Source organism: Acanthochromis polyacanthus, chromosome 8, assembly GCF_021347895.1.
Source record: "Acanthochromis polyacanthus isolate Apoly-LR-REF ecotype Palm Island chromosome 8, KAUST_Apoly_ChrSc, whole genome shotgun sequence".
In the NCBI taxonomy this organism is placed as follows: domain Eukaryota; kingdom Metazoa; phylum Chordata; class Actinopteri; family Pomacentridae; genus Acanthochromis; species Acanthochromis polyacanthus.
The window spans coordinates 39,017,787-39,030,280 of record NC_067120.1 but is presented as its reverse complement, the minus strand read 5'-3'; the positions used below and the strand labels follow the sequence as shown (position 1 = coordinate 39,030,280).

Sequence of the window (12,494 nt, the reverse complement as noted above, 5' to 3'; positions counted from 1 at the left end):
GCTGTAACAACATTTTGCTTAAACAACAGCAAAACAACAACAACAACAACAACAACAACAAAACAACACAAGTTCTGAATGTGAAAAAGTCTTTTTTTGCTGAATTTTTGCATATTTCTTTTTAATGGACAAAATAAACTATTTGCTCTGATGAGACTCTGGAAAATAAATAAATAAAAATAAAAATTCTGTAGTTTTAATTAATTGATATGGCTTTGTATAAATAACTTTTCACTTGAAAGAGTTTTTATTTTTTTGTGAATTCTTGTCAAAAAAGTCAAAACCTAAAAACCACAGTTCAATGTTGTAAAGAATTATATATATTAACAGCTGATAAATGCTATTTCGCTGATTTTCCCAGTTTTTTTTTTTTTTTTAAATAAATACATACATAAAAAATGACATGGCTTTGTAGAAATAGGTTTATTTCTTTAGACAGTTTGCTGCAATAAGATAGCCCTACCTACTTAGATGCAATCAGTCATCATGAAATAAAAGTTTACAGAAATTTCAGTTGAGCTGCAGGTTGTGCTTACTGACAGCAGATAGGTGACACGTACAAGATTAAAAATGTTAACATCTACAGCATGTAGAGTTAAATGTGGAGCAGACTGGGTTTCTGTGGCGATGCCAAGTGGGGTTTGGACCATGTGAAGTGTGATGTTTCAGCCCTTCGGGTGTTGAGAGCACAAGCAGATACTAATCTGATCTCTGCTAAAATTAGCTCGTTCAGGGGACGTGGACGACAGATCGCCAGCGGCACGATTCAGACGGTACGAGCCGAACAGCTGTTTGCCCTTTGAAAGTCTCACAGATTCAGAGGCTGGAGTGGAAGACAAATGGAGCTCATGAGGGTCAACCGTGGTGATGACCCTCATCGTATACTCACATTTCTAACGTCTTTTATCAGGGTGGAAACAACCAAAACAAACAGTGTATGTGTGAACTGCTGCAGTAATTAATAGCTACTGTGATTCATTTCTGGTGACTCTTTAAACTGGCATTTGAAAGGAAACACTCATGGAGAAGAGGATTTAAAAAAAAAAGAAAGAACATAAAATGAATATAAACTGACTAAATAAGGCCTAATCCTAGTAAAAACTGTGGAAAATATTCCAGGAAAGAACTTCAGACAAGAATGCCAAAAACAAGAGTTAATAAACGGTGGAACACTGTAACACATGGAACTGTGAAAATGGTGAAAACAACAGAAATCTGTAAAATACAGTGTTTTTAGGACCTTTAAATACAAAGGTTACACATTGTAAGAGAAATCATTGTTTTTTTTGAAAACATGTTTTAAAAAACTGTACATTGACACAGTTGAATCGTGAGGTTTGTTCCACACTGGAGGTCGTTTTATCGTCTGACAGTGTCGGTTACTTAAACAATCCAGACGGAATCGTTGAATTGTTGAGAAGCAGGTCAAACATACGCTAAGCCATGAATCATGCATCGCTCCACGCTGGACTCTTTTCAGCAGTCGTTGGAGGAATCCTGCATGAGCCCAGCAGCACAACAGCTGTTATGTAACGGCTGGAGAATTAACAGAGAGACACTGCAGTCTGAAAAATGTCCAGTTTCTGTAGCGTTACGACTGTAAAAACTCACAACGAGACAAACCGAGGTCAGATTCTTACAAAGATCTGCGTACTACTGGCTGTAAGACTGTACGTTTTAACAGTACATGATTCACACGTTTATTTTTTTACATTTATGAATTTTTTGTTGTCATGTTTTGATTTCTGTTTATAATGATAAACAAAGTAGAGATAAAATAAAACACAAATCCTTATTATTTAGTACCTTTACAGAAATATGAATATATACTGTATATCCATAAAAGAACTTCAAACGAGGATGATAAAAAACAATTTTTAATAAATGGTGGAATACTGAAACACAAAACTGTGAATATGGTAAAAAAAATTACAGCAAAACTCTGTAAAACACAGTATTATTGGCCCATTTAAATGCAGTAAAAATAGAATTCCTTCAAAAAGTGTAAAAAAAAAATCAGTAAAAAATATTTTTTTGCTGATTTAAATACAGTAAAAATAGTGTAATTTCATGATCTAGAAGTTAATTAGATTATTGATGGGACAATATTTACAGTTTTGCCTGTTTTTTTATGGTAAACATGTAAATTAATTCCTTTCTATGTCATTTTACAACCCAAAAGATTGAAAATCTGTAAAATGAACATTATTTTGCAATTTTCAATCTTAAATATATATATACAGAATTTTTCTTTCAAAAAATGAAAAATATCTACAAAACAATGATTGCAGTTTTGCCTGTTTTTTGATGGTAAACATGTAAATTAAAACTTTGTTTCTCTTATTTTACAAGTTATTAGCTGTAGTTTAGCAAAAAAGGGAAAATCTGTGAAATAACACTAAACAGTTTCAAACACTACAGTTAAAACTTTTAAGGTTTTATTTAACGCTGCAGTTCATTTACTTTTATTTGATAGATTTCTTTCTTGGAGAGCACTCAGGTTATTTTCTACCTCTTCGTTCGTCTTGTGTCGATACCGACATCCTTCACTTCCACTCTTTCTCCATCCTTTCAGCCTTCAGCACCAAAACACTCGAGTCTTTTTTTAGAATCCTGTACTCTCTGGTTCCCTTCGTGCTGCTCAGAGTTCACACAGAGCTCAGAACATGGATGTGGGCAAAGCCTCTGTCTTTGTTTTCCCCAGCCGGAGGGCAAAGCTGACGTAGGTGAGAGAAAATATGGATTCTTCACACCTTCCCAGCACATTTCAGACTCTCTGCTTGATGCAAAATGTACAGCAAAACGTACAACGCGTCCAGGTTTATTAGTGTCTGTACCTCCGAGAAATTCTACCGCAAACAGGTGCAACAGGGGAGGTAAGAGGGTAATAAAAGAGACGTTCTTCAAGGTAGATGATGAAAACCGTAGCCAAGATTTCAGCATCCAAGAAAAGTCTCACCTTTTTCTACTTTAAGCTAACTACGAGAAGCAGCTCAAATAAGGACAACAGAATGCCACGTCTGAATAACTTTCTGTGATGTAAAGACACAAATAAGAAACAAAATGACAAAAATGAATCACACAATGACAGCAAATGAGACAAAACCACACAAACGAGATGCAAAACATGAAAAACAAGCCACACGAAAATTTACAAAGACACAAACTGACTACACAAAGACAAAACTGTCCCAAAGAGACTTAAAACAGCCAAAATGAGACTCAAAACATGAAAAATTAGACACAAATTAAGGAAAACCAGATGCAAAATACAAAAAAGCTACACAAATGAGCCAACCGTGGCAAAGGTTTCAGTGCCTAAGAAAAGCTTCACCTTTTTCTACTTTAAGCTAACTATGAGGAGCAGAACGAGCTAAAATAAGGACGCCAGAATGTCACGTCTGAATAATGTTTTACGATGGAGTTCAGAGCTGCTAAATGTCACTTTGGGGCAGAACTGTTGAAATGGCAGCCCCACATAATGCTGTTTTATTTTGGGAAAACAAGTCTGACACGGTGCATTTTGTAGAGTTAAAATCTTTCTGCAGCATTTAGACAACCAATCTGAATGGAATTCAACCTAAAATCAATCAGGGATGGCCAGTTCAAGGTTAAAAACCGGCACATTCTGGTTCTAATTATGCTCCACGATGACCAGCGGTGGACAGAACAGATTAAGGATCGGAAACTCAAGAAAGTCATCCACACAGGAGGTTTGTGGGTTTAGTGTTAACTTAAACCATCAAACAGCCATTTGCACAACTTTATATACAGTAAACTCATTAGGAGAATTCAGATTCTGCTCAAAAAGACGTGATCATACCAGTAATATAAAGAATGCAAGACAAAAAATAAACAAAACTGGTCCTAGCAAATGGTTTCTGATCGAGGAAATGCATTCAGACTCTTTGCTGGACCTCAAGAATTTGCACATAGTCATTTATTTTGGTAAAAACCCTTTCTGGAAACACGTCAAGGGAATAATCAGGAATATTAATCCTCCTCAGATGTTCTGCGACAACCAACCTGGCTGGAATTCAACCTAAAGCCAATCAGGGACGACTGTTTCAGGGTTAAACACCAGAACATCCTGGTTGTACTTACGCTCGGCGATGACCAGCGGCGGGTAGAACAGGAAGTAGCCCACCAGCTCTGCAGTCAGCTGGTTGAGGAGGCCACTGGATATGGTCCCATTCAGAATGGCGTCCTGGTTTTTCACCATGTAGACCAGAGTCACAGATGGAGAGTCGGGCTCCTGGGAAACACTCTGAACCTGGACATGCACAAAAACAACAGTTTAATGTTTCGGTAGAATTCTATGAGCCCCATAGGTAGCCTAGCCGCGCTAGTCCCAGCTCTGAAGACGCAAGGGTCTACGAACTCTCGACAGGGAGGGAGGCGGGTGAAAAGGTTGTCTTTCAAATCACTCTGCAGCAGTTGGGTAGGTATACAACCAATCAGCGCAACGAATAGGCTGACGTAGTTCCTAGAGCACCAGAAGTCAGAGGATGCGGGAGTTCGGTGAAGCCTTATTTATACATTTCAGTGCCGCCCTTTGTTTATCTTTCAAGTTGAATTTTAGCTTCAAATCTTTAAGGGCTGTGGCCAAAGCCGAGTCGAAAGATAACTGTTTATTGTGCGCAGTCATCTTCTTGTCTATCCTTGTTTCTATGGTTGTTTCTGGTTGTTTCCGTCAGAATCGTCGCGCCTCTGTCGTCACTTAGTTACACCCGCCTTCTGACTCTACATTTCATGGTGATTCGTCGGCCAGTTTCAGGAGCATCCAACCTCGAGGCTTACTGAGGGTAACCAGACCGACCCTGGCAGAGAATTAAATTCGTTGCTGTGGGTTGTCTAGCGCGGCTAGGCTACCCCATAGGTGCAGCATTGGAAGGATCGCACCGCTTTATTTATAGCTCCATGTATAATTCACATATCTGAAACAAAATGATGATATAATCATAAAGACTGGGAAGTTTCTAGTGTGCGATTGAAAGGTCTGAATGTTTCTAGAATAGATTTTAAAATTTCTAGCACAGATTTGAAGATTTCCAGGACAAGGATGGGGAGATTTCTAGTGTACGATTGGAACGTTTCTAGCTTTGGGCTTGAAGATTTAAGATTTCCAGGGTAAGATTTGATTATTTGCAGATTTCTAGAGCAGAATTTCTTGTAAAGACTGGAAGAGTTCAAGTGTACGATTGAAAGGTCTGAAGATTTCTAAAATAAGGATGATTAGGTTTCTAGTGAAGGACTTGAAGATTTGAAGATTTCCAATACAGACCTGAAGATTTGTAGTGTAGGACTTGAAGATTTTTAGTAAAGACTGGAAAATTTCTATTCTAAATTTGAAGAATTCTGGTGAAGGACTTCAAGATTTCTAGTACAAGGATTGGAGGATTTCGAGTGTACGATTGGAAGGTCTGAAGATTTCTAGTATAGATTTTAAAATTTGTAGTACAGATTTAAAGACTTCTAGGACAAGGATTGAAAGATTTCTAGCGTACGATTGGAAGGTTTCTAGTGTAGGACTTGAAGATTTGAAGGTTTCCAGGGTAAGATTTGATTATTTGCAGATTTCTAGTGTAGGATTTGAAGATTTCTAGTAAAGACTAGGAGTTCTCTAGTGCACGACTGGAAGGTTTGAAGATTTCTAGTCTAAATTTGAAGATTTATATTGAAGGATTTAAAGATTGCTGGAACAAAGGATGGAGAATTTTTAATGTACGATTGGAAGGTTTTCCAAACAAAATGTCTGCGATGAACATAAACAGATCTCCAGATACATTGAAGCACTTTGAACCAATCATGTTCTCCTGTCTATAACAACAACAAGCAGCTGGAAATAAATGGAACTGAGTCATCACAGTGAAGTGGATGATGGTGATACGAGGAACTCCCATCACATTCCTGCACGAGTGTTAATATTTCAGGGGATGAATAATGAATAGACCTACTTTATAGCTGCGATGGTGTGTGCATGTTCTGTATCGTGAAGTTGTGAGGATACCTTGACGGCCGGAGAAAAGAGGGAAGAAGAAGATAGAGATGGAAAGAAGCTGTGCAGACAGACGAGCTTTGATTGAGTCTCCAGAAATAAACCGTTATGTAAGTCTGCAGCCGTCCTCGCTTTAAAGTGTAAATTGCTACAAAGCTGTCTGACATTTAAGACCTTTTATTGGAAAATTACCAGCCGATTTCATGTGCTAATTTAAACAGAGACGTGCCAGCTTGCAGAAATAAACCATTTGCACAGTAAACAGTGTGACCGCTATGTATGGCAGAGCTTTATTATTCCTCTTCAGCATGCAAATATGTCACCTTTAACTGCTGCATTTTTAAATAAATTAAACAGTTTCAGTCCCTTACCTCCACAGTGAGTCTGCTGTACGTCTCCAACACTTTGTCCTGAGCTTCGTCGAAAGCATTTTCCAACCTATGCTCCAACATCTGGACGAAACTGCAGGAGTAGATGTTGTCTGTCGGGCCGACAAACCTCAACACTGCAAGAAAAAATAAACAATAAACAATAAAATATGTTATTTCTTTTTTTTTAAAAATGCAGAGTTTGACATTATTACAAAGCTGCAATGCAATAATTTAAAAGTGGGGTTGCTGTTTTTTTAATAAATTGCATTGGCATTGGTTTTACTCTACCATATAATAAGAAATGTACATAAGTTTATTGAAAATCAGCGATACACAGCTTATAATAGAGTTTGGTTTAAGAAAGTATTTGCATGAAATTACTTTTGCTATTTACATTTTTGGTTTCCAGCCTCATTTATTATTTGTTATTGCTGCTAAAATATATATATTTCCGCCATTCTTTGAGTTTTAAAACTTCACTGATTTGATTTATATATAGGTTGGTAAAGCTTTTTCCACAACATCCACATTTTTCACATTCTTACCACCAAAAATTTAATTGTTAATTATGTGTAAATTAAATAAACGTGAATACTTTTGAAGTGCATCTATTTAAATAATAAAAATAATGGACCTATTACTGAGCCTTGCAGAACACCACAAAATTTCTATTTATTTATTTTTTTTAATTTCTGACACTCTTTGAGTTTCACAATCAAAACTTCCCTGATTTGACTTTGTATATAACTTGGTAAAAAGAAAAAAAACACAAAATTCACATTTTTCACATTCTTACCACAAAAAAACTAAGTTGGCCTCGTCTGTAAATTAACAAATGTGGATATTTTTGAAAACTATGCCTATTGAACTGACAAAAATGAGGGGCCTAATACTGAGCCTTGCAGAACAGAACAAAAAATGTAACTAAAAATGTCTGTTTATACAAATACTTTTTAAATTAAGCTTTAAAGTGGTCACCAACCTTAAACTTCTGAACATTACTTAATATGTGGAGGTATCAAACCAATGCAACTGCAATTTATTTTCGATTAAAGGAAGCTGTAATAACTGTAAAACCTTTTTGCTTGTCAAAAACCATCAACATAATTATTATATTATGAAATTAAAGATATCTAGATTAATATTCTCAACTGTTGTACATATTTTATGTTTCACATAATTTAAATATGTAACTCTAATGAAACATTAATATTCACTGAGTTTCTAGATCAAACCAGTCGATTTTGTTGTGGCAAGAATAAAACAAGTCAGTTTGTTTCACTATAATATGTCAATAGTTAAATATTTAAAGTCAAGTCAATCATAAATTTCGGCATATCACTTATGAAATTTATTTGCTTTTAAAGACAGTTTTAAGAAGTCTAAACCATCCTACTTATCAAAAACAACAACAAAAATGAATATATTATTAAATTAAAACCTTTAATATTCTCAATCTTTGCTGTTTTTTATTTTTTAAATATGTACATTATATTAAATATTGACATTTAGGTTATTTATATATGAAGTCAGTTGAGTTTGTTTTGGTAAGAATTAGAAAAATCAAGTTCCATCTGTGCCGAATCTATTTCAATACCACAAATTCTAGAATACATTATGGTTGATGTAAACTGGTCTAAATTACTCGTTTTCTGATATTATGTCTGAAAACTGAACCACTGTGATAGAGGTGGACTCTTATTTTGAAAGTCTGCGGCCTCATGCGGCTCTATGAGGATTGCGTCTCCGTGTTTTTGGTATTAATGAAAGTAGAGCTCAGTGTGGCCGATAAATCGCAGAAAGAGGATTATCTCCAGCGTCTAGAACGAGAACAAGTAGCAGCCGAACAATATTGAAGCCATCAGCAGATTATAGAGGACGTTACTAAAGTTGTCTCCGCCTGAACTCCGTTTTTCTTTCTAAAAAAACACTACAGAGGAACAATATTCTGACCTACATCCAGAGCGTTTGTGAACCTCCTCTAAAGATCCCGTTGTGTTCGTCTCTGCCATTGACCCAGTTGGTGGTTTTATGTAAACGGTGCTGAGGCAGTAAATTGGAATCTGTATTAATGGTTTATGAGCTGATGGGTTTTATGTTAATGCCTTGGAGGAATATCTCACAGTAACTGATAATCACACAGAGTAGCTCAAATATATATATATATATATATATATATATATATATATATATATATATATATATATATATATATATATATATATATATATATATAACTGTGGCTTCACAATACAGCAATTCTATGATACAACATCACATCTGTGTAAAAAGGCAGAAAACAGTAGGTTTTTTGTGTCATATGAGTTCATTCATATAATCAGCAGTTTGATTTGCTTTCATCCATTTTTAAGAGTCACAGAATAGATTCCTAGTATAGATGTAAAGATGTGAAGATTTCTAATAAAGACTGGGAGGTTTCTAGGGTAGGGTTTGAAGGTTTGAAGATTTCTAGTCTGAACTTGAAGATTTTTGGTGAAGGATTTAAAGATTTGTAGGACAGGATTGGAAGGTTTCTAATATAGGACTTGAAGATTTCTGGTGTAGAATGTGATTATTTCAGATTTCTAGTGGAGGATTTGAAGGTCTGAAGATTTCTTGTATAGGTTTAAAGATTTGTAGATTTATTGTGAAGGATATGAAGATTTCTTGTATTGATTTTTAAATTTTTAGAATAGATTAGAAATTTTCTGGTGAAAAAAACTGAAGGTTACTATTGTAAGATATGGAGGTTTCTGGTAGTAGGATTTGAAGGTTTGAAGATTTCTAGTATAGATTTTAAAATTTCTAGTACAGATTTTAAGATTTCCAGGACCAGGATTGGAAGATTTCTAGTGTAGGACTTGAAGATTTCCAAGGTTAAGATTTGATTATTTGAGATTTCTAGTAAAGACCAGAAGATTTTGATTGTACGATTGAAAGGTCTGAAGATTTCTAGAATAGATTTTAAAATCTCCAGTTAAAGAACTGATTGTTTCGATAGATAGATAGATAGATAGATAGATAGATAGATAGATAGATAGATAGATAGATAGATAGATAGATAGATAGATAGATAGATAGATAGATGGATAGATGGATAGATAGATGGATAGACAGACAGACAGACAGACAGACAGACAGACAGAGACAGACAGAGACAGATAGATAGATAGATAGATAGATAGATAGATAGATAGATAGATAGATAGATAGATAGATAGATAGATAGATAGATAGATAGATGGATAGATGGATAGATAGACGGATAGACAGACAGACAGACAGACAGAGACAGACAGAGACAGATAGATAGATAGATAGATAGATAGATAGATAGATAGATAGATAGATAGATAGATAGATAGATAGATGGATGGATAGATGGATAGATGGATAGATAGATTCTTCATTCATGGGGCGGCATAGCTCAGTGGGTAGAGTGGTCGTCTTCTAACTGGAAGGTTGCTGGTTTGATCCTCGGCCCATCGTGCTCATGTCGAGGTGTCTCTGAGCAAGACACCTAACCCCTAATTGCTCCTGGTGGGTCATGGTTAGTGCCTTGCATGGCAGCTTCCGCCATCAGTGTGTGAAAGTGTGTATGTGACGTATCATGTAAAGCGCTATATAAATACAACCATTGACCATTTTCATTAATCCCGATGGAAATTATTGTAGGATGTGTAGGTTTCTTGTGTAACATTGGACAATTTCAAAAGAAAGATTTGAAGATTTCTTCAATTGATTGAAAGATTTGTAGTATAGATTTAAAGGTTTCTAGTTAAGGGACTGAACATTTCTTGCAAAGATCAGAAGATTTTGAGTGTATGACTTGAAGATTTCTAGGGTAAGATTTGATTATTTGAAAATTATAGAGTAGAATTCAAAGATTTCTTGTAAAAATCAGAAGATTTTGAGTGTATGATTCGAAAGTCTTGACTATTTGAAAGACCTGAAATTTTATAGTGAAAGAAGTGAAGATTTCTATTGTGGTATGTGCAGGTTTTTTGTGTTGATTTGAAAATGCTGAGTGAGCTGAATGTGAACAGTTTACCTGGATGTTTTCTAACTTTCTGCATGTAAATAAAAGTTGTTTTTCATTAGCATGATGTTTGGGATGCCTTTATATAGCACATCGGTAATGTATTTATGTGGAGCTCCCTCTGAAAGATGGGCAGCACCACAATATCTCTAATAAATATGTTTTTCTATCAGCTCATCCCTTTTCTATGTGTTTGTCTGATAATTTTCATCGATTATTCTCATCTTTCAAGAATACTTAGTAGTGCAACTTTAATTATGTAAAATAATAATACAATAACTCCACTACAAAAACCTGCTGAAGTCTGTCTCTGGACGTGAATCAGCTCTAAACTGTGGACCACATGGATTTTAAAAAGTAAAATTCTTATTTTAGGGAAGCCATTCTAATCTACACGTGTATAAGTGAAGCTACAGTTTGTTAATTGCACTGATTTCGTGGCTCTTGCTCCCACCAGACTCGCTCTAAACGTGTGTGTGCAGAAATGTGTGTTTTTTATAAGAGGCTTAAGAGGCCGACTAAATGAATGGACCAATTTGCCTTTGCTCTGCAATCCTGGGAGTTTGTCTGGGATTTAGAGTATCGGGGAGAGCAAAGGAGAGCAGACATGTAATCAGAATTTTCTAATTTTGTCTCGGCTCTGCTGGTCCCTGGTGTTTTCCTCCCCGGACTCGTATTCGCTGCTATTATTCATTCACATTCATCCTGCCTCTCTCTGCTGCTGTTCGGCTTCCATCACCTGTCTTCAGCTGCAGGTGGATGCTGGGAATCGGTACCCAGGTTGCTACGGGAACCAGGACGGCCTTGACCAGCGGGGTGTGCTGCCGGATGTCGGACAGCAGCTTGTCGAAGCCGTAGACGTTGAGGGCTTCCACCACCAGCGAGGAGATGTAGACGGTTTTTCCGCTGGTCACGTAGTAGCCCAGAGTCACGTTGTTGGGGCTGCAGTCGTCCCGCTCCACCTGATGGACGGAGAAAACAAGAGTCAGACCGGGTTTTTAGATTCACAAGCATATCTGGAGACAGGTGTCTGAAAAACAAGGTTGTTTATCCACAGGTTGCTTGTTTCAGAGCTCAAAAAAACATCTGGAAGTAAGAAAAACTGGCAGAAAAGACTATGTTGAACGACTAACATAGAAAAACTATAAAATAACAGCAAATAGCTGCAAAGTAATGGGAATTATTAGATGATTTAAATTTTAAAAATACTATTTGTACAATTTACAATGATTTTCATTTAATTTGGACAACTTAAGACTTGAGTTTTGATGGATAAAACATACATTTGAGCTGTTGAAAGCTGCATCCAGATTAATCTTACATCCTTTCTAGTTGTCACATCTAGATTTCCATTTATTTTTGATGGATTTCAGTCATTCTGGACAATGTTTAGGTCATTTAGAACCTCTTTTTGAGTCATTTTTTTGACATTTCAAGTCTTTTTTGAGCAATTTTCATGTCATCTTGAAAAATTTGAGTCATTTTTGACAAATTATGAGAAAATTAGGACAATTTCCGCTTCATTTTAGAAAACTTTCATGACATTTTCATTATTTATTGACTAATGAAAACCACATTTGAGTTAAAAACTGCAATCAGATCAGTTTTACACTCATCCAGGCATCACAAGCTCAACATAAACATATCAGAGAATAAATCAGTGTTTCCAGACGAACATATCAGAGAATAAATCAGTGTTTCCAGACGAACATATCAGAGAATAAATCAGTGTTTCCAGGTGATAGCGGCTCAGAGGACTAGACTGAAGCATCTTTTTCTGCTGTGGATTTAAAATAAAAACACATCAGGCTCTGAATATTCATGATCCTCGTTCTATATTTTTAGTTAAATCTGCCTCCGGGACGTATTTTAGCTCGACAGTCCTGGAAAACATCAATCGCTGGTGAGTCAAGGCTTGTATTTGTGGAAGTGAAGCCGCCCACCTTCCTCCACCTTCTCCGGCTGCTGTTACTATGGCTTCGTCTTCCTCATCCTCACCCTCCTCTCTAAGCACTAACTGCCCCTGGCTCAGTCGTCCTTTAAATAAAAACCTCACAGTGAAGCTGAATCTCATCACCTCCTCCTC

At 36.2% G+C, this 12,494-nt stretch overlaps 1 protein-coding gene across 1 annotated transcript in view; it reads right to left on the bottom strand.

Moving 5' to 3' along the window:
* Positions 1 to 12,494, bottom strand: part of kiaa1549la (KIAA1549-like a) — a 144,709-nt gene that overhangs the window by 65,724 nt on the left and 66,491 nt on the right. Inside the window, exons 5-7 of the mRNA XM_051951865.1 lie at positions 11,148 to 11,370; positions 6,370 to 6,503; positions 4,105 to 4,273 (exon numbers count right to left, since the gene is read on the bottom strand). Coding sequence (XP_051807825.1) covers positions 4,105 to 4,273; positions 6,370 to 6,503; positions 11,148 to 11,370 — 526 coding nt within the window. The remainder of the gene's footprint in view (positions 1 to 4,104; positions 4,274 to 6,369; positions 6,504 to 11,147; positions 11,371 to 12,494) is intronic.